The 18,430-nt window shown below is 36.2% G+C and overlaps 1 protein-coding gene across 1 annotated transcript; it reads left to right on the top strand.

Moving 5' to 3' along the window:
- The first annotated feature begins 10,383 nt into the window (after positions 1-10,383).
- On the top strand, positions 10,384-11,882 carry LOC104240328 (E3 ubiquitin-protein ligase PUB23-like). Its single transcript, XM_009795160.2, has one exon. It carries the CDS (start codon positions 10,581-10,583, stop codon positions 11,856-11,858), a length of 1,278 nt encoding a protein of 425 aa, XP_009793462.1. The 5' UTR covers positions 10,384-10,580; the 3' UTR covers positions 11,859-11,882.
- Positions 11,883-18,430: the final 6,548 nt, after the last annotated feature.

The raw sequence follows: 18,430 nt of genomic DNA on the forward strand, positions 1-18,430 counted from the left end.
TAGGTAGACCCTTAAACGATTTTAAACAAAATCTAGGTTGGATCTCTTCGAGATCCCTCCATGAAACAACAAAATCGAACAACCAGAAGAGGTAAGAGGCCGGTAGAGGCCTCAAATCACCAGGGAATCTCATGGAATATGTAAGAATCGAAGGGATTTGGGGTAGATTTAGGTGACGACGCTAGGGTTAGGGTTAGTCTCAGAGAGAAGAGAGGAGATGATGGATTCAATGGCGGCGGGGTGTAACAAATGAGTAGGGTTAGGGGGTCATTTGGATTAAAAATGGTAAGGGGTGTTATGGACCGTTGATCTTAGAGATCAACGGTCACGATTGGTTCTGGGTTGGGGCGGGTTGGATTTAATTGAGCTAGGTTTGATTTGAATTGGGCTTGGGGTTTAATTGAATTGGATTGGGGGATCCGATTTTGGGTATATATTAGGGGCTATTCGTTAAATACCCATTTTTACTAAATAAAATAATTTTAAAATAGCTAATTAAATGATAAAAAATAATTTTCATGCATGAAAGTGATTTAAAATAATTACTTAATATTGTAAAAATATAAAAAGCCATTTTTGTATAGATAACGTAGTTATGCATATGTAGGGGCTATTTTTGCAAAATATGCAATTGTAGTCTTAAAAATACAAAATGTAATTATAGAAAATATAATTAAAATATTTAAACACTCATATAATCATAAATGATGAATTTAGATGATTAAATCATCATAAAAAATATGAGGGATAGTTTTGAACATTTATGTAATTAAAAAAATGCAGAAATAAATGGATTTAGGTCCTTTAAAAATTGTAGAAAATTTGTAAAAACACTTGTGCATGTTTGTAAATGCGTGTACAATATTTTAAAAGTGTGTATGCACATTTAAAATATATGAGGGAAAAATTGGGTATCAACATGTGTTTCAAGTGGTCACCTGCATTCAATGACTTAACCAACATATCATTTATGTAAACATCCATTGTTTTCCCTATTTACTTTTTGAACATATTGTTCACGAGTCTCTGATAAGTGGATCTGACCTTTTTGAGCCCGAAGGGCATCACATTGTGGCAATATGTGCCAAAGTTTGTTATGAACGAAGTTTTTTCCTAGTCCTCCTGGTTCATCTTGATTTAGTTGTACCCATAATAGGCATCGAGGAAACTCATCAACTCGTGTCCGGCCATTGCATCAATCATTTGATCAATTTTGACAATAGGAACGAGTCTTTTGGGCACACCTTATTTAGATCCTTATAATCTACGCACATGCAGAATTTATTATTCCTTTTTTGAACTACTAGTACGTTAGCTAGCCAATCAGGATACTTTACCTCCCGGATTGAACCGATATTGTGCAATCGAGTTACCTTTTCTTTGACAAAACTATTTCTGACCTTAGCAAATGGGAGCTTCTTTTGTCTTATCGGTAGGATGCTGGGATCAAGGCTTAGCTTGTGCATGACCACCTCTAGCGGGATATCTGTCATATCCGCATGCGACCATGTAAAACAATCAACGATAGTTTTAAGAAATTCTATAAATCCTGACCTGAGCTTGAGGTTCAGTCCTTTACCCAAGTGGAACTTCCTCTCTAGAAAATTTTCGAACAAAGCCACTCTTTCGAGTCCTTCCGCTATGGATTTGGTCGCGTCCGTTTCTAATGGTACCTAGAAATACCTTGGTAACTGGTAGGATTTCAACGGCCCATCTCCTTTTTAGTCTTCTTTTAATACGGGAGCAGGTGCCGATTCCTGTAATTGCTATGCCACATGTTCCTTCCCTTTACTATTGGAAATCGATATCGCGTTCATTTTCCTTGCCGCCGGTTGGTCCCTCTTATTTGTTTAATTCCTTATGGAGTTAGGGATTTCCGAAGTTGGTGATATGTTTATGGTACGACCTTCATCTCGTGTAACCATAATCTTCCAAGAATTATGTTGTAGCCCTTGTCGCCATCTACTATTTCAAACAGGTTAGTCTTCATGACCCCTTCAACGTTCGTGGGCAGCAATATCTCCCATCGGGTTGTGACGCTTGCTAAGTTGAACCGGCGAGGAGCTTTGTTCCCGGAATGATGCTCCTGTTTAGCTTAGCTTGCTCCAGCACACTCTATTGAATGATATTGGCTGAACTTCCTAGGTCCACCAAAACAAGTTTAATTTTAAAATCCAAGACGTTAAGAGAGATTACCAGGGCATCGTTGTGCAGTAGTAGAAGTCCATCAACATCCTCCTCTATGAAGGTGATGTCATCCTCGGCGACTTTCCGGAGTCTCTTGCTATGAGTCACTGATACCTTCGTATTTTTTGCCGCTGAAAAGGTTACACCGTTAATCTCATTACCCCCGAAAATCATGTTGATAGTTAGTCGAGAAGGGTCTTCTCCTATTTCCGAGGGCTCTACGTTGTCTCGGCTGCGACCATAATTGATTTTGGCCTGGTGACTTAAGAACTCCTTAAGATGGCCTTTTTTCAACAATGTTGCCACCTCCTAATGGAGGTCTCGGCATTCCACAGTCCGATGGCCGTTAGTCCCATGATATTCATACCATAGATTAGGATCCCTCTAGCTGGGATCAGATCTCATTGGCCTCAGGAACTGTGCTTCCTTGATGTTCCTCATCGCCGATGCGAGCTCCACTATGTTGCCATTGAAAATGTACTCGGACAGCCTGTGATAGGTGGAATCCCGAAAACCCGATAACTCTTTATCATGTAATGACCAGCTATTCTAGCCGTAGTTAGTTCTTCTATCGGGAGCGAACCTATCTGCTGACCAAAACCCTCTGTCGCATCCTTCGGCCCTTACGTAGGGAAAAAACTGTCCCTTAGAAGATCGCTGATTTGCATCAAAATCATCCTTTGAATTATTCTTGTTATTTTCTCGATCCCGTCCCTTGGTCAATGCCGAGAACCCCGAGTTGATCATCTTTTATTCTTATATTTGACTCGTAACAGTTATGGACATCCGCACTTGTAGTCGCCTAAAACTCGAGCAAGTTTTCTTTTAATTTCCGGGAGACGTCAGAGCTCTTCGAGTTCAGCTCCTTAGTAAATGCCTCAGCTGCCCATTCATCTGGCACGGCCGGTAGCAACATCCTTTCTTTCTGAAACCTGGTTATGAACTAACGCAATAATTCGCACTCTCCTTGTACAATTCTGAATATGTCCGCCTTTTGGGCAGGTACCTTCTTGGCATGGGCCTTGATGAAAGAGTCTGCGAGCATCTCAAAGGAATCCATTCAGTGTTCGGGTAAGAGTGAGTACCATATCAGGGCCCCCTTCATGAGGGTTTCTCCAAACTTCTTCAATAGGACCGACTCAGTTTAGTGTGGAGCCAAGTCATTTCCTTACACCACCGTTGTGTAGGTGGTGATGTGCTTCTGATGGTCTGAAGTCCTATCATATTTTTTACATCAGGCATTTTAAACTACTTCGGAATTAACTCAAGTATTGCACTTGGTTTGAACGACAACTGAGTGTATTTCTTTGAGTCTAGTCCATTTAGTACTGGCGGTGCACCCGGAATTTGATCCATTCAGGGGTTATTTCCCTTATAAACTGCATGAGCTTGGTTTTGAAGGGATCGTTACTGTTGTTACCAGATCCGCTACCGATCCCCCCGGCCCCGTTAAAGACGACCTCACCTCTAGGGGTGTTGTTATCAACCATTTGGGTTGTTTTATTCGTGAGAGCACCAGGAGGAACTGGACCTCTTCCATTCACATTGTTGGAAGCACCCGACAATGCTTGCCTTAATTTTTTCATAGCATGTTCTTGCCATGAGAGATGGCCCCTGATGTTTTTTGTTGTTCTCTCAATATTCTTACTGTTCCGCAATGTGCTCGTCTTCAGCATCATTAGGAGTCACCTCACGTTCGTGTCGTGGATATCGCCGCCATGAATCGGCGTGGCTACATTCTCCTCGTTGCGGGTGCCGCTGATTGAATCCTCGTGTCGAGGAGGATTTTCTTCAGCCTCGATGTGTGTGCGATATTGTCATCGTTAGCTGTCGACTTTTAAAATTTTTGCTAAGAAAGGAAGAATCAAACAGATTAGTAATAGCTGCAAGGATCAACTTAATTGCGCAACTGTTTAAGCCCCACGGTGGGCGCTAACATGTTTACCCATAAAATAGTACAATCGAATTCATTGCGTGGTTTATAGACAAGAGAATCTATTTGATCCCCAAAATGAAAAGAAATTAAATAAAATGCAAGACTTAGCATTGAAATTGAGATAAGATAGCAGACAACTTGGTTCCGGGAGCAGGGCTTCCGAAGACAGCAATAAGAATATTGTAAGCAAGAAAATAAAGTACTGTTTAGCTTGGAATAATGTGTAGCATAAGTTTGTCAGAAATTTCGTGGGTTACAATGGCAATTGAAGTCACTATTTATAGCTAAACCTAGGGAACAATGTCCTAGGATCAAGCCTCTATTAAATGACAATAATGAGCGCCATTGATGAATATGTGACGGCAGACTATGAATGCCAAAATTCTCTATAACGGATGTGTATTTAATGCTTAGGACTATTCCTCATTGAATGTCATCTGGTGGCAAATATTTGTTAGCCCCCGTTGATGATGTTCCCTTCGGGGTCTACCCGATGTCAACGGAAGCTGTTGCCTTCGGTCTTGAATTTCATTTGCTTCGTCTTCTGCTTGTCTCCGGTTCCACATGTCATTTTGTTATTCGAGTATTTAATGTGAACCGATTTTACCCTATACAAAATGAATTATTTGGTATATATATAAAATTGCAAACTATTCTACCTGGTTTAATTGAAGTTTGCTAATTACCAAAAATAATTAGGTTTTTGTTTTTACAATTTGTATACATCATCCTTAAAAGACTTCCTAACTGTGATTAGCGCTTATAATTAAGGGATTCAGTTTAGGGTTGTCTAAGGGGAGGGTTGTGACTTCCATTTGTTTCGTCTTCGCTTGAAACCCTGTTGTCTCCGGTAGATAGTATTTCACTATAGGCATCGTCGTCTTCTTGAATTATTTCTGGAAGGCCAAAGTTTCTTGTCTTCCAATATTTCAGCAAGTCTTTATTTCCTTCATCAGCGTAAACATTATTTCTAACAGTTGTTCTAGTATGTAATGCCGAAACCCGGACTGGTTAGAATTTGTTTCAAAATGAGGACCCCCTCCTTAGCATTACCCTTAGTCAATCTATTATACACTTTTTTTATTAGTTTAGGAGCTATTTTTAATAATAAATAATTAAAATAACAACAAATAGCAACACAAGTATAACAAAAATAAATGCGAAAATTAATATGTGCTAGAACCAAAATAGAGCCAAAATGTATTTGAACAAACTTAGAGGTTAAAATCATAAATTAGGGGGTTGGTGTTAGGACCAAAAAATCAGGTGTCATGCGGAAGCTAGCAAAACAAAACTTCAACGACGATAAATCCACAACAAAGGAGAAATATACCAAAAGAGACACAAATATTTAACATGGTTCGGTCAATTGACCTATATCCATGGCAGAGATGAGCAATCCAATATATAAAAGAGAGTACAAAATATCGAGAGAACAACCTCACGAAGAGGCAAACACAAGTGACACACTAACACTTGTCCCACAAAGTTCTCCCCATAAACACGACTCTAAAACCCCATATGGCTACATTATGGATGCAGCTGAATAAGAAGGATGGATCTTCAATTTATAGAACTCTAAACCTTTTCTTACAAGAAAAGAGACTAGCCAAATATGGAAGAATTATATTTTCCTTCTAGGAAAAGAAAAACCCAATTATGGTAAATATGTTGTCCTTTCATTCATGAGATAGGAAAACCAATTATGGTAAGAAAATATGGACAAACAAATAACAATTCTCTCCCTTAGCCTGAATTTTCTGACAAAATAAACTTGATCCACCTTCTTCATATAGTCTTCAACGGGTCATATCTCTAAATCTCCACCACAGCGTTTGTCTCAAATTTCTTAGACAAAAATCAAGATTATCATCAAATATGTTGCGGCTAACTGCCAAGATGAACCTGTCTTAAATCTCGCTCTGATACCACTTGTTAGGAACAAAAAAGTCAGGTGTCATGCGGAAGCTAGCAAAGCAACACTTGAACGATAATAAATCAGACAACAAAAAAAAAATCTTTAAACCAAAAGAGACACAAACATATAATGTGGTTCGGTCAACTGACCTACATCCACGAGGGAGATGACAATCCACTATATAAAAAGAGAGTACAAAATATCGAGAGAACAACTTCACGAAGAGGCAAACACAAGTGACATACTAACACTTGTCCTGTAAAGTTCTCCTCCTAAACATGACTCTCAAACCCCATATGGCTATATTGAGGATGCTACTGAATGAGAATGATGGATTTTCAATTTATAGAACTTCAAACCTTTTCCTACAAGAAAAGAGACTAGCTAAATATGGAAGAATTATATTTTCCTTCTAGGAAAAGAAAAATCCAATTATGATAAATATATTGTCCTTTCCTTCATGAGATAGGAAAACCAATTATGATAAAGAAATCTGGACAAACACATAACAATTCTTCCCCTTGGCTTGAATTTTCTAACAAAATAAACTTGATCCACCTTTTTCATATAGACTTCAACAGGTCGCATCTCCAAATCTCCACCACGCCGTTTGTCTCAACGTGCGTAGCATACCGGTCAAATTTCTCAAACAAAAATCAGGATAATCGTCAAATATGTTACGGCTAGAACTGAACCCGCCAAGATGAACCTGTCTTAAACTTTGCTCTGATACCACTTGTTAGGATCGAAAAATCAGGTGTTATGCGGAAGCTAGCAAAATAAACCTTCAACAACGACAAATCCACAATAAAAGAGAAATATACCAAAAGAGACACAAATATTTAATGTGGTTCAGTCAATTGACCTACATCCACGGCGGAGATGAGCAATCCACTATATAAAAGAGAGTACAAAATATCGAGAGAATAACCTTACGAAGAGGCAAACACAAGTGACACACTAACACTTGTCCCGTAAAGTTCTCCCCCTAAACACGACTCTCAAACCCCATATGGCTACATTGTGGATGCTACTGAATGAGAAGGACGGATCTTTAATTTATAGAACTCCAAACCTTTTCCTATAAGAAAAGGGACTAGCCAAATATGGAAGAATTATATTTTCCTTCTAGGAAAGGAAAACTCAATTATGGTAAATATATTGTCCTTTCCTTCATGAGATAGGAAAAGTAATTATGGTAAGAAAATCTGGATAAACACATAATAGTAGGATGGGTGTTAGGGGGCTAGGGAGGCAAAAATAACCGTTTTTTTGTCGTTGCCAGCAGCTATTATTTTAAAAATAACCTTTGGCTAACGCTGCAAAAACGACCACATTTTTTATAAAAAAAACTTAAGGGTGCCGACACAGTTACCGGTATGGACCTGTCCGGTACCTTAAGGGTACTAATCGGACCGGTACTAACGGTATTTTTTTTGTACCCTCCTATTACCCTTATACTTTATCCAAATCTCTCACCTCTACCCCCAATACGGACTGGTACAATGCGGTACGGTACTGGTAAGGATTGGTAGGGGTAGGGGTACTGGTAATACCCTCCCTTTAGACAATCCTAATTCAGTAACATCCATTTTTCTTTTTGCTTTCTTCTCCTCTCTTTCGTCTTCTTCGAAATACTATATAATTACCCGTGATTAGCAGATCTTCCTCCTTAAAATGTCTGCTCTTTCACTCCCAAACGCTAATTGCCATTGATGATCGAGTTAGAGCTTCAAATTTTAATAATTTTTTATATAATCTTACTATAATAAAAATAATCATTATTCAAAATCAACATACAAAATTAGGTTATTAGCATACAACTTAAATATAATTTTCAAATAATAATAATAATAATAATAATAATAATAATAATAATAATATAACTTTTATATAGAAAACCAAAAGTATACGACTTTCACACAATATTCATACAAATGCAATAGAGTTGGCTCAGCTAATCACAATACACAGTATAATCGCCAATAATATACCAAATATGAGGCAATTAACATACAAAAAGGCATACTTTTGTCTGAAATTGGAAGTCATTTGGTGAAGATTTGAACTGTTTTGATCAAGCATTTCAACTGAAAATTGTAGAAGTAGTTTATCACTGTAACTAGCAATGTTTATACAGTACTCTTATACACTTTTATACAAGGTTGCTACATGTTTACATACTATTATGCACTTTTATACAAGATAAATATACCGTTTATATAGGTGTATAAGTACTGTATAATAATATATAAGTGTATAAATACTGTTATAGAAAAAATATTGAGTATGCTAGTGTAACTGGAGGAAAACTGGCTATATGGATATACTATGTTGTATTGGGCTATATAATTATGCAATTTTCTTCAATTCATACTGATTTTAAGTTTTTAACTATTTGCTTCCGTTTGTTTATTAAGGAACGATACAAAGAATATACTAAGGGCAACCCATTTCACGAAGCATTAGTATTTATGTCGGTTAATATGATTTTTTGGTCTTTCTTTTGTGGTCCAAAATAAGTGATTTTTTCAGATTTCAAGAATGAATTAATTATTTTTTTCCTACATTGCCTTTGGAGTAAATAGTGTTGGAGTATATGTTAGGAGTATCTATGTGAAGAGATAGTAAAGGTTAATATGATCAATTTCATTGCTAATTAATGTTAAAAAGTAAATTTCTTAATCTGTATAAAAACGACTAAAAAATCACTTATTTTGGACCGGAGGGAGTAAAATTTAATAATTAATTTTTTTGACTCAAACTTATAACTTACAAATCATATGAAAAGAACTTTATACGTTGATTCAAGACTCTCCTTCAAATACAATAATACACTACTAAGCAATAAATTAATTTTTCTTTTTTCTGTCAAAGCAATAAAAGCAACACCGACGTATCTTTCCTTGGTCCTCCCAAATGTGTGTCTCATGCATTAATTCATCCCCCATCTAATTAATAAGTCGTCTCTTTGAGTTTTTCCACAATTTTTCTTTTCTATTTCATCTTCTCCAATAATTTTTTTTTCAAAATAGGAGACAAGATTTCGAATATTCTTGTTTTGGGAACAAATGAATGTGTGCATGCATTTTACGACCGTATTAGGATGTTATATCATTCTATTAAGCAGAGGCGCAGATCCAGAATTTTAACTTGATGAATTAAGTCTTGATGCGTATACTATTGAACCCATTACAAAGCTAAACTTATGGGTTCAAAACATAGTATTTATTGAATTTTGGTGAATTTTTACAGTATAACTAAATCCCGTATTAAAGCTATTGGGGTCAGTTGAACCGATAGTCGGATAGCTACATCCGCTATTAAGTAGTTGAACTCTATTGTTCCAATGCATATCCATCATATGATCAATTTAACAAAGATTAGCTGGATTTGTATGTTTAGGATAAATGACAAAATAGTCCTTCAAGTAAATTACAACGAATACAATTACGCCCACCGCTATTGTTTTGCATGCCCCATAATTAAGCATGCAACCACGTGAAGCATATTAATAGCCTGTTTGGCCAAACTTCTTTTTGGCTAAAAGTACTTTTTTTTTTTGTCAAAAGCATTTTTGGCCAAAAATTAAGGTGTTTGACCAAGCTTTTGGAAAGAAAAAAAGTGTCTTTGAGGAGAAACAGAAGCAGTTTTGGAGAAGCAGAAAAAATAGTTTCTCTCCAAAAGCACTTTTTTGAGAAACACTTTTGAGAAAAATACACTTAGAAACAGTTTTTTAAAGCTTGGCCAAACACTAATTGTTGCTCAGAAGTACTTTTCAAATTAATTAGCCAAACATAAACTGCTTCTCACCAAAAGTACTTTTGAAAAAAAGCACTTCTCAAAATAAGCTGATTTTTGCAACTTGGCCAAACGAGCTATAAATCAAACCAAATCCCTTATTAGAATATGAACTCTTATTGTTCCCTTTTGGCAAATTCGTACTTCATATAATATAAATTTTCCAAAATCTTGGGAAAAGTCCATTAAGAACCCCTTTCTGCTTGTTCTGATTCACTTTATCTCTCTCTCTTCTGAATTTCTGTGTTGACTTCTCTCCTTTATCAATGTACATCTTACGGTTGCATGTACCTCTCTTTACTTCTCTTTTCAAGTATATATATATAAATCCTTCTCCTTTTTTTTCACAAAAATCATCACCAACATTTTAATTCCTTCAACCTCGGAAAAACTCCACTTTATTTCCATCAAAACTCTCATGACTTAGTATATATCGTAAAGCCGTCGATTTTATCACCAGAATACCTATGAGATAGTGGTCGACCTATCGAATGCCTTCTTTCTTACTTTTTTGAGAAGCCCTTTACGATATTCTTTTCCTTCTCCCCTCAAAAAACTCGGCTCATTACTTGAAAAGATATGCAATATTATCTTTTAGATTTTTCTTGAAATCTATTGATTCAGCTAATCCAGATTCGTGTTGAGTAAGTTCACTAAGGAAGTAAATTGTACTATACCAAGAAGTTCTTCATTCCTAAAGGTTCGAACCTGAAACCTCTTGACGGTGAACTGAAAAAGATGGCAGAAGTTGAAGTTCCTGATTATTTTCTTTGTCCAATCTCAATGCAAATGATGAGGGATCCAGTCACAACATCAAGTGGAATAACCTATGATAGAGAAAATATAGAGAAATGGCTAATCAAGTTCAAGAACACAACATGTCCAGTCACCAAACAAGAGTTGTTGACCATTGATCTCACCCCTAACCACACTCTCCGCCGTCTGATCCAATCTTGGTGCATCATGAATTCTTCCCATGGTGTTGAACCAATTCCAACTCCAAAGCCTCAAGTAACAAAAATCCATGTTTTAAAACTCCTTAAAGAAGCTAAGAAATCCCAAGAAATGCAACTTTCTTGCTTGAGGAAACTTAGATCCATTGCCTATTCAAGTGAGAGTAACAAGAAGTGTTTAGAATCAGTTGGGGTTATAGATTTCTTAGCTTCAATTATAAAGAAGAAAGATGTGCTGGCTTTTGTTGAAGACTCAAAGCATGTGTCATCTGACATTGTTTCGCCAAAAATTCTGCATACGCCACTGGAGTTCACTAAGGCAGGTGATGTAGCATTGGATATTCTCTTCCATCTTAATCTCTCTAATGAAGATTTAAAAAAATCCATCTTGAGAGATGAATTTTTCTTGGATTCTTTATTGCATTTCTTGAAATATGGGAATTACCAATCTCGAGCCTATGCAATAACCCTATTAAAATCAGCTTTCAATGTAGCTGATCCAGGGTTTTTAATTGGTGTAAAACAAGAATATTTTAAAGAAATATTATTTGTTTTAAAAACCAAAATATCACAACAAGCTACCAAGGCTGCACTTAAATTACTAGTGGAACTTTGTCCATGGGGGAGAAATAGAATTAAAGCAATTGAAGTTGGAGCAGTTTCAACCCTAATTGAGCTACTTCTTGACACAAATGAAAGAAGATCATGTGAATTGATCCTAGCAATTTTACACCAACTTTGTAGCTGCGCTGAGGGCCGAGCTGAGTTATCGAGCCATGGGGCTGGAGTCGCCATTGTTTCTAAGAAAATTCTTAGGGTTTCTCAAATGGCAAGTGAGAGAGCAGTGAGGATTCTTTCTTCTATTTCGAAATTTTCGGCGAATTCTAGGGTCCTTCAAGAGATGTTGCAAGTGGGAGTTGTGTCAAAATTGTGTTTGGTGCTTCAAGTTGATAGTTGTTCAAAGACCAAGGATAGAGTTAAAGAAATTCTAAGGTTACATTCTAGGGTTTGGAGAGATTCTTCTTGTATTCCTCCTTATTTGCTCTCTTCTTATCCTTCATAAAAGAAAATTGATTTTGTTTCGGCCTTTTCATGTTTGGATGGATCAATAGAACTTATATATAGATTGTGGATTTTTTTTTTGTTTTCTCAATGTAATATAGCTAGTTATGAGAAGTTATTACTTTATCTTTTAGATCTTCGACCGCCTAATGATCTGTAATGCTTGTCACTACTCCCATTGGGGCTAAGAAGTAAGCCCCGCAACCCAAAGCAGCGAAGAACAAATAAAATATGCTGCAAAAAACTGGCTAACATTAGTATTTCTGCGTATGAGAACATAGTAATAGAGAATGTAATAGTCAAAATAGGATTCGTTTTGGCTAAAGTTCTACTTATATTATGAACAGTACATGTATAGAAATTAAAATCTTTCTTTGTTATGTAGATAATTGACAGAGATTTCAAGTTTGACCATAGATGATAGAGTTAATTTGCCTCAAAAACAACAAACATATGAACGAAAAAAATGTTTTAATCATGATCTGTTGAGCTTCTTGAGATGTGATCTTTGTTTTCTGTCTACTATTTTACTCTTGCTCCCTCCGTCCTAAAAGAAGTAATTACCCTCGCTTTTCAAGAGTTAATTTAATTAATCTTCAAAGCTAAATTAAATTAGATTAATTTTATAGTTTAAAATTAAACTTTAAATATTTTAAAATTATACGAAAAGTACAATAAATTATTTATTTTTAGGTCAATATAATAGAAAAATATATTTTAAAATATTGTTCATAATTCACATAATTTAAAATCGCAAAAAAGCAAAAAGAAACATATAATTTGGAACAAGAAAGTATGTCATTTAACAAGTGCACATGCAGAGGAAATTGGTCCACCTAAAGATGCTGAAAGTTCAAAATTTTCCTAAGGTTGTTATAATTGATACTGTCCCAGTTTGTGTGATGATGTTTGGCTTTTGAAAGTAAAACGAGTTATTCTTTGACCATAATTTTTTATATGTCTTTTAAATTATTAATTATTATGACATAATACTGTTTACGTAGTGTCTAAATATGTAAATCTTATTTCATAAAATTTATAAAATTTTATGTTTAAATATACGATTAAAATTATGAAATTTTACTCTCAAAAATAAAAAAATATCACAAAAATTGTGACAGACGAAGTATAACATGGATCCGAGGCTAGTAAATTGTTTGGAAGGTCAAAGTCATACATAGATTTAGATAAGTCCCATCCTTGTTTTCTAGTTGATTATTTAATCTTTTTCTTTTTTTAAAATATTTGTCTGGATATGAAGTGGTTTGATCTGTCCAATGAATAAAAAACACAAACTGAAAAATAATTGTTAATGAAAATTTTCCATAAGAAAAGCTGAAGTTTTGAACAATGAAATAGACGTATCTATCTAGACCATAAATAAAGAAAAAGAAAAAAAATCTTAATTTCTCCCACGTACTCAAAAGTACATAGCTATAGATCTTGCCTTGCATTTTATGTAATGAATTCTTAATTTATGAGTTTTTACGGCGACTTCAAATCAAAATATAACAATAATAGACTTTACAATAAAATATTTTTTTTTGGTAAGTACAATAAAATAATTATTGATTTAATAAATTTATTATTTCATATATAAGATCCGAATAAAAGTACTGAATTATAAGCATGAACTTTTTTTAAGGCTTAATAGGAACTTATATAATATTACACGTTAGCTCCGCCTATGCACCTTCCAATGTCATAATTAGGTAAAAATAGTGCGGGCTAGCCAGTTTTCGGATCGGTAATTGAAAAAATAGTCAGTTTTTGCAAGTCATCGAAAATAGCTACTATTTTGCTGAAACACAGAAAATTCCAACATATTATGTTAGAACTCTAGCAAACGGAAGGTTCCGGCATAATATGCTGGATTATGAAGCTTCTATGTATAAACTTCCAGCATATTATGTTAGAACTCCAGCACATTATGAAATTCTAACACATTATGCTGGAATCTCATATGTAAAAAATTCGAAGCTCCACCATATTATACTGGAATTTTTCCGAATTTTTAAGGGTTTTTTTCGTTCAAATTTTATCTCTACATAAAAAAATTGCTAAATTTTAATTATTTTTGTAATTGTGACTATTTTTCAATTATAAGTTAAAAATCTGGCTTTTTCTGATTATTCCTCCATAATTAGATCTAGTCACGTTCCTTCCTATGATTGTTGGGCTGCGAGCCTTAGCATTACATTGTTGGCAAATGGTGGAAATGACACTAAGTAGAATTAGTTAATGTATCATGAATTTTAGTTTTTTAATTTAATTTTTTGGGACATAAATGTCTTGGGTTCAAATTTATATGATAATATATATATCGACTAATTCCTAAATAACAGTCTTACGAATGAATATTTGAGTACTTCCCCCTGGCAAATTTTGGGTCTACTCTAACGATTTTTGTGTGGAGAAAGCACTAGTACTTTTATTGAAAAATAGTCATGCTCGTCTGTATTGTAGCATACGAAAAAATATTTTATATATATATATATATATATATATATATAAAATCATTAACAATATCCTACGGTTTCCAGTTTTTCGCTCCACAATTGCTAATCTGGTTAGGTAAATTGAAACAATTACGTGAAACAACAACAACAACAACAACAATAACTCAGTATAATCCCACTTAGTGGGGTCTGGGGAGGGTAGTGTGTACGCAGACCTTACCCCTATCCTAGGGTAGAGAGACTGTTTCCAAATAGACCCCCGACATCCTTCCCTCCAAGAACTTCCCACCTTGCTCTTGGAGAGACTCGAACTCACAACCTCTCGGTTGGAAGTGGGGGTTCTACAATTACGTGAAAGTAGAACGGAAAACCATATAGTATAGTCGTTCTCAAAAATAATAGCCGATAAAATATATAGATTTATTTGTATATTAATATATAATATACATGTTTCTTGTATATTTGACTAGCGAATGTAATTATTTTTAGTTGATCGACTGAATATGTAATTTATCTTACCCGTTTGGTCAGTTTTTGAAGGTGCAAGCGCACATATAATCATTCTCATGGATGTTATTTAGAGATTAGCCACTACTTATTTTGTCCTGAAATTTTATACTAAAAATTTTAACTTCAGAATAATTCAGGACATTTTTATGTCCTGAAAATTTAAACCGAAAAATTGAAATTCATGACGCACTGACTAATTTCTAAATAGTAGTCCTTTAAAGTGGCTATATAGTGCCATTTCCACGTTTTTGAATGGAATTCATCCTCGAAACACAAGCAGACACCTTTGGTCCATGTGTTCTTATTTATTTAAATTGTATTTCATATATGAAATTATTGAAGAAATTGAAGGGGTGTTGATTAATATTGGTGAAATTATTTGGTTGAAGCTCATCAATCAAAGCACACTTCCTTCCAGAACCTTTCCACCCTTTCTTCATTTTTTTTTATATATATCACCAAGTCTTCCATTTATTCACAATTCCTTATTTTTCCTTCTTTTTCCTTCAAATACTATTCTTTTTTTTTCTTTTTTTCTTTTTAATTACCTTTCACTTTTTAAACAATTTTCACATCACAACTTTTCCACCCTCACCCCCAAACTTAGGCTTTTATTCTATGTTTATATTTTCAAAGTACTTAGGGAGGTAGGGTGCCAAAGGATAAGTCAATAAAGAACGAGGGTTAAAGCTTGTAACATGGTTGCCAAAGAAAAAAGGTTAAAGGCTCAAAATGGGTTGACTAGGGAAAATATGCAAGGGTAGGAAATTTAAGGCACAATAGCGGTCCAAGGAAGGCCAAATATCATTTTTCAAACCAAGTTAGTCTAGGATTTCGCCTTTAAGCACATTCCGAGCAAGTTCTAGACTACAAATAATGCAAAAGAACTCACAATAAATCTCACTACACATGGAACATGAAGACTCAAGTGGAATACAAATCCAAAATCCAATTGAAACCAATTACTCAAAGAAGTTACATATAGCATAAGAAGCTATTTAGTGAATCAAAGAGCCAAATATTGAGAGCTTTTGTGCGCAGAGTCCTCGATTCTTTTGGATCCTTTGGTAAACTCCTGTTTTCAAGTATTGTATCTATTTATTTCTCTAATCCCAAGTAAGGCTTGCAGAGTTTACTTCGATGTGGCTTCCTTCTGTCATCGATTTTCTCAATTACATGACTACCTTCGAATCGGGTTCGTCATCTTCGACCACTGAGCCTAGATTTGCCAGAGCGTCGGCCTCACTGTTCTGGTCTCGAGGCACGTGCTGCATATTCCATTCTTTGAAACGATGTAATGTCGTTCGTAGCTTGTCGAGGTATCTTTGCATTCGTTCTTCTCTGACCTCGAACGCTCCATTACTTGGTTCCCCACAAGGAGGGAATCAGACTTGGCCTCGATCACTTCTGCCACCAAGCTTCTTGCGAGTTAGAGACCTGCAATCATGGCCTTATATTCGGCCTCATTGTTAGTCAATTTCAAAGTTCTGATCGATTGTCTAACTATGTTGTCCGAGGGTGGTTTAAGCACTATGCCAAGCTCGGACCCTTTCACATTTGATACGCCGTTTGTGAACAAGGTCCAGATTCCCGAAGAGGCCTTCCAGCCGGCCAGTATTTCTTTATTAACTTCGGGAATCAGAGCTGGTGTAAAATCGACAACAAAATCAGCCAATTTCTAAGATTTAATGGCAGTTCGGGGCTGATATTCGATATCATACCCACTAATCTCTATGGCCTATTTGGCCAATCGTTCCGAGAGTTCGGGCTTATGCATTACATTTTGTAATGGGAAGGTTGTTACAACATATATAAGATGACACTGAAAATATGGTTTTAATTTCCTAGAGGCACTCAGCAATGCGAGGGCCAATTTTTCTAGGTGGGGATATCTGGTTTCGGCCTCACATAGGGTTATGCCAACATAATAAATAGGAAATTGCGTATTTCGTTCTTTTCGGACCAAAACACCGCTTACCGCTACCTCTGATACCGCTAAGTAAAGATAGAGTCATGGTGGGCTCGATAAGTAATGTTTTAGATCCTCCAAGGCCTGCTGACATTCCGGTGTCCAGACAAAGCTATTCTTCTTTTTTAGCAGTGAGAAGAATTGGTGACTTTTATCTGCGGACCTCGAGATGAACCGTCCTAATGCGGCAATACGCGCAGTTAACTTGCCTTCACGCTATCGATAACGGCAATGTCCTCAATAGCCTTGATTTTGTCAGGATTGATCTCGATTCCTCGATTCGAGACCATGAACCCGAGGAACTTACCAGATCCGACCCCGAAAGCATATTTTTCTGTATTCAGCTTCATGTTGTAATTTTTCGATATATCGAAGGCTTCCTGCAAATATTTTAAATGGTCCTCTACTTGCAGGGACTTTACTAACATGTCATCAATATAAACTTTCATTGTTTTCCCAATTTTTTCCTCAAACATTCTATTTACTAAACGTTGGTAAGTGGCACTGGCGTTTTTTTTCCTCCAAATCATTCCCTTTGATGGCACAAGGGTAAGAGGTCACATGCTCGTTGGGGTCGGTTGTCCCATTATACTTGGGTATTTCGGGCATTCAAAACTTTTTGGGAATTGGTTTCGGGGCCGCACTTGGAGGGAAGGGTTTCTACACGAACTTTTTGGCATCTAATTCCTTCAATATCGGGGGTGCCCCCGGAATTTGGTCCACCCTGGAATTGTAGATCTCGACTTTCTTGTCGTTAGCCTCGATTTTCTTTTCCCCCGTATCGACCTGCTTCTTTAGTTCTTCGAGCATTCTCATGACTTCGGGATTGGTGCCCGACTCTTGTTCATTTGATCTTATCATGGCCGGTTCTGTCCCGTTGGTAGTTTCTTTAGGTGGGCCGGGCTTGTTCCTGCTCGGGACCTGACTTTTACTTTGTAGTTGAGCAATTGCTACATGTTGATCTTGAAGCATTTCGAAAATCATGCGTCGGTTGATCCCGTCTCCTTCAGCATTCTAGGCGCTTCGAGCCGCAGATCGAGTTCCTCCACGAATGTTGTTTTCGGGATCAGTGTTTAAGTTGACGTCGACGGCCACATGAGAGTTTACATCATTTGGATCTACCGCCCTGATTCCGAGGGCCTCATCAAGTGGCCCCGCGTTACTAGGTGCTACGTTGTTGTTTTCACTTTGGTGGCCGGACTCATTATCGATGTTTTGAAATGCTAGTCGGGGATTAGCCATCTTAGATATGAAATCAAAGATACTCCCAAGAACAAGCGTAAAGCAGTGTGTTATGCAGATTTGTATCAAATGATTACTGTTATCCTTAGCCTCACGGTGGACGCCAAATTATTTACCCTTGAAATTGGATAACAATTAAATTTATGCGTAGTTCTAAGGATACGTAACACTATTCGATACAAATACAAAGTAAGAAGCTGATAAAGGAAATAATCAATGTAAATATAGACTAAACATTCAAAAATAGAGCCGATGAAAGTATTTTACATTATTTTATGAAAGTATGGGCCTTGATGACTGTTGGAAGCTATTCCCTTTAGTGCCATGATCTGCGATGTAATCATTGATTAGCGGAGAATATTATGGACCTTTGTCGGCTGAGCTGGTGATGCT

The sequence above is a fragment of the Nicotiana sylvestris genome, chromosome 9, assembly GCF_000393655.2.
Source record: "Nicotiana sylvestris chromosome 9, ASM39365v2, whole genome shotgun sequence".
Lineage (NCBI taxonomy): Eukaryota > Viridiplantae > Streptophyta > Magnoliopsida > Solanales > Solanaceae > Nicotiana > Nicotiana sylvestris.

Bases quoted from the DNA above. Each gene is read 5' to 3' on its own strand.
- LOC104240328 (XM_009795160.2), top strand. From the start codon at position 10,581: ATGGCAGAAGTTGAAGTTCCTGATTATTTTCTTTGTCCAATCTCAATG.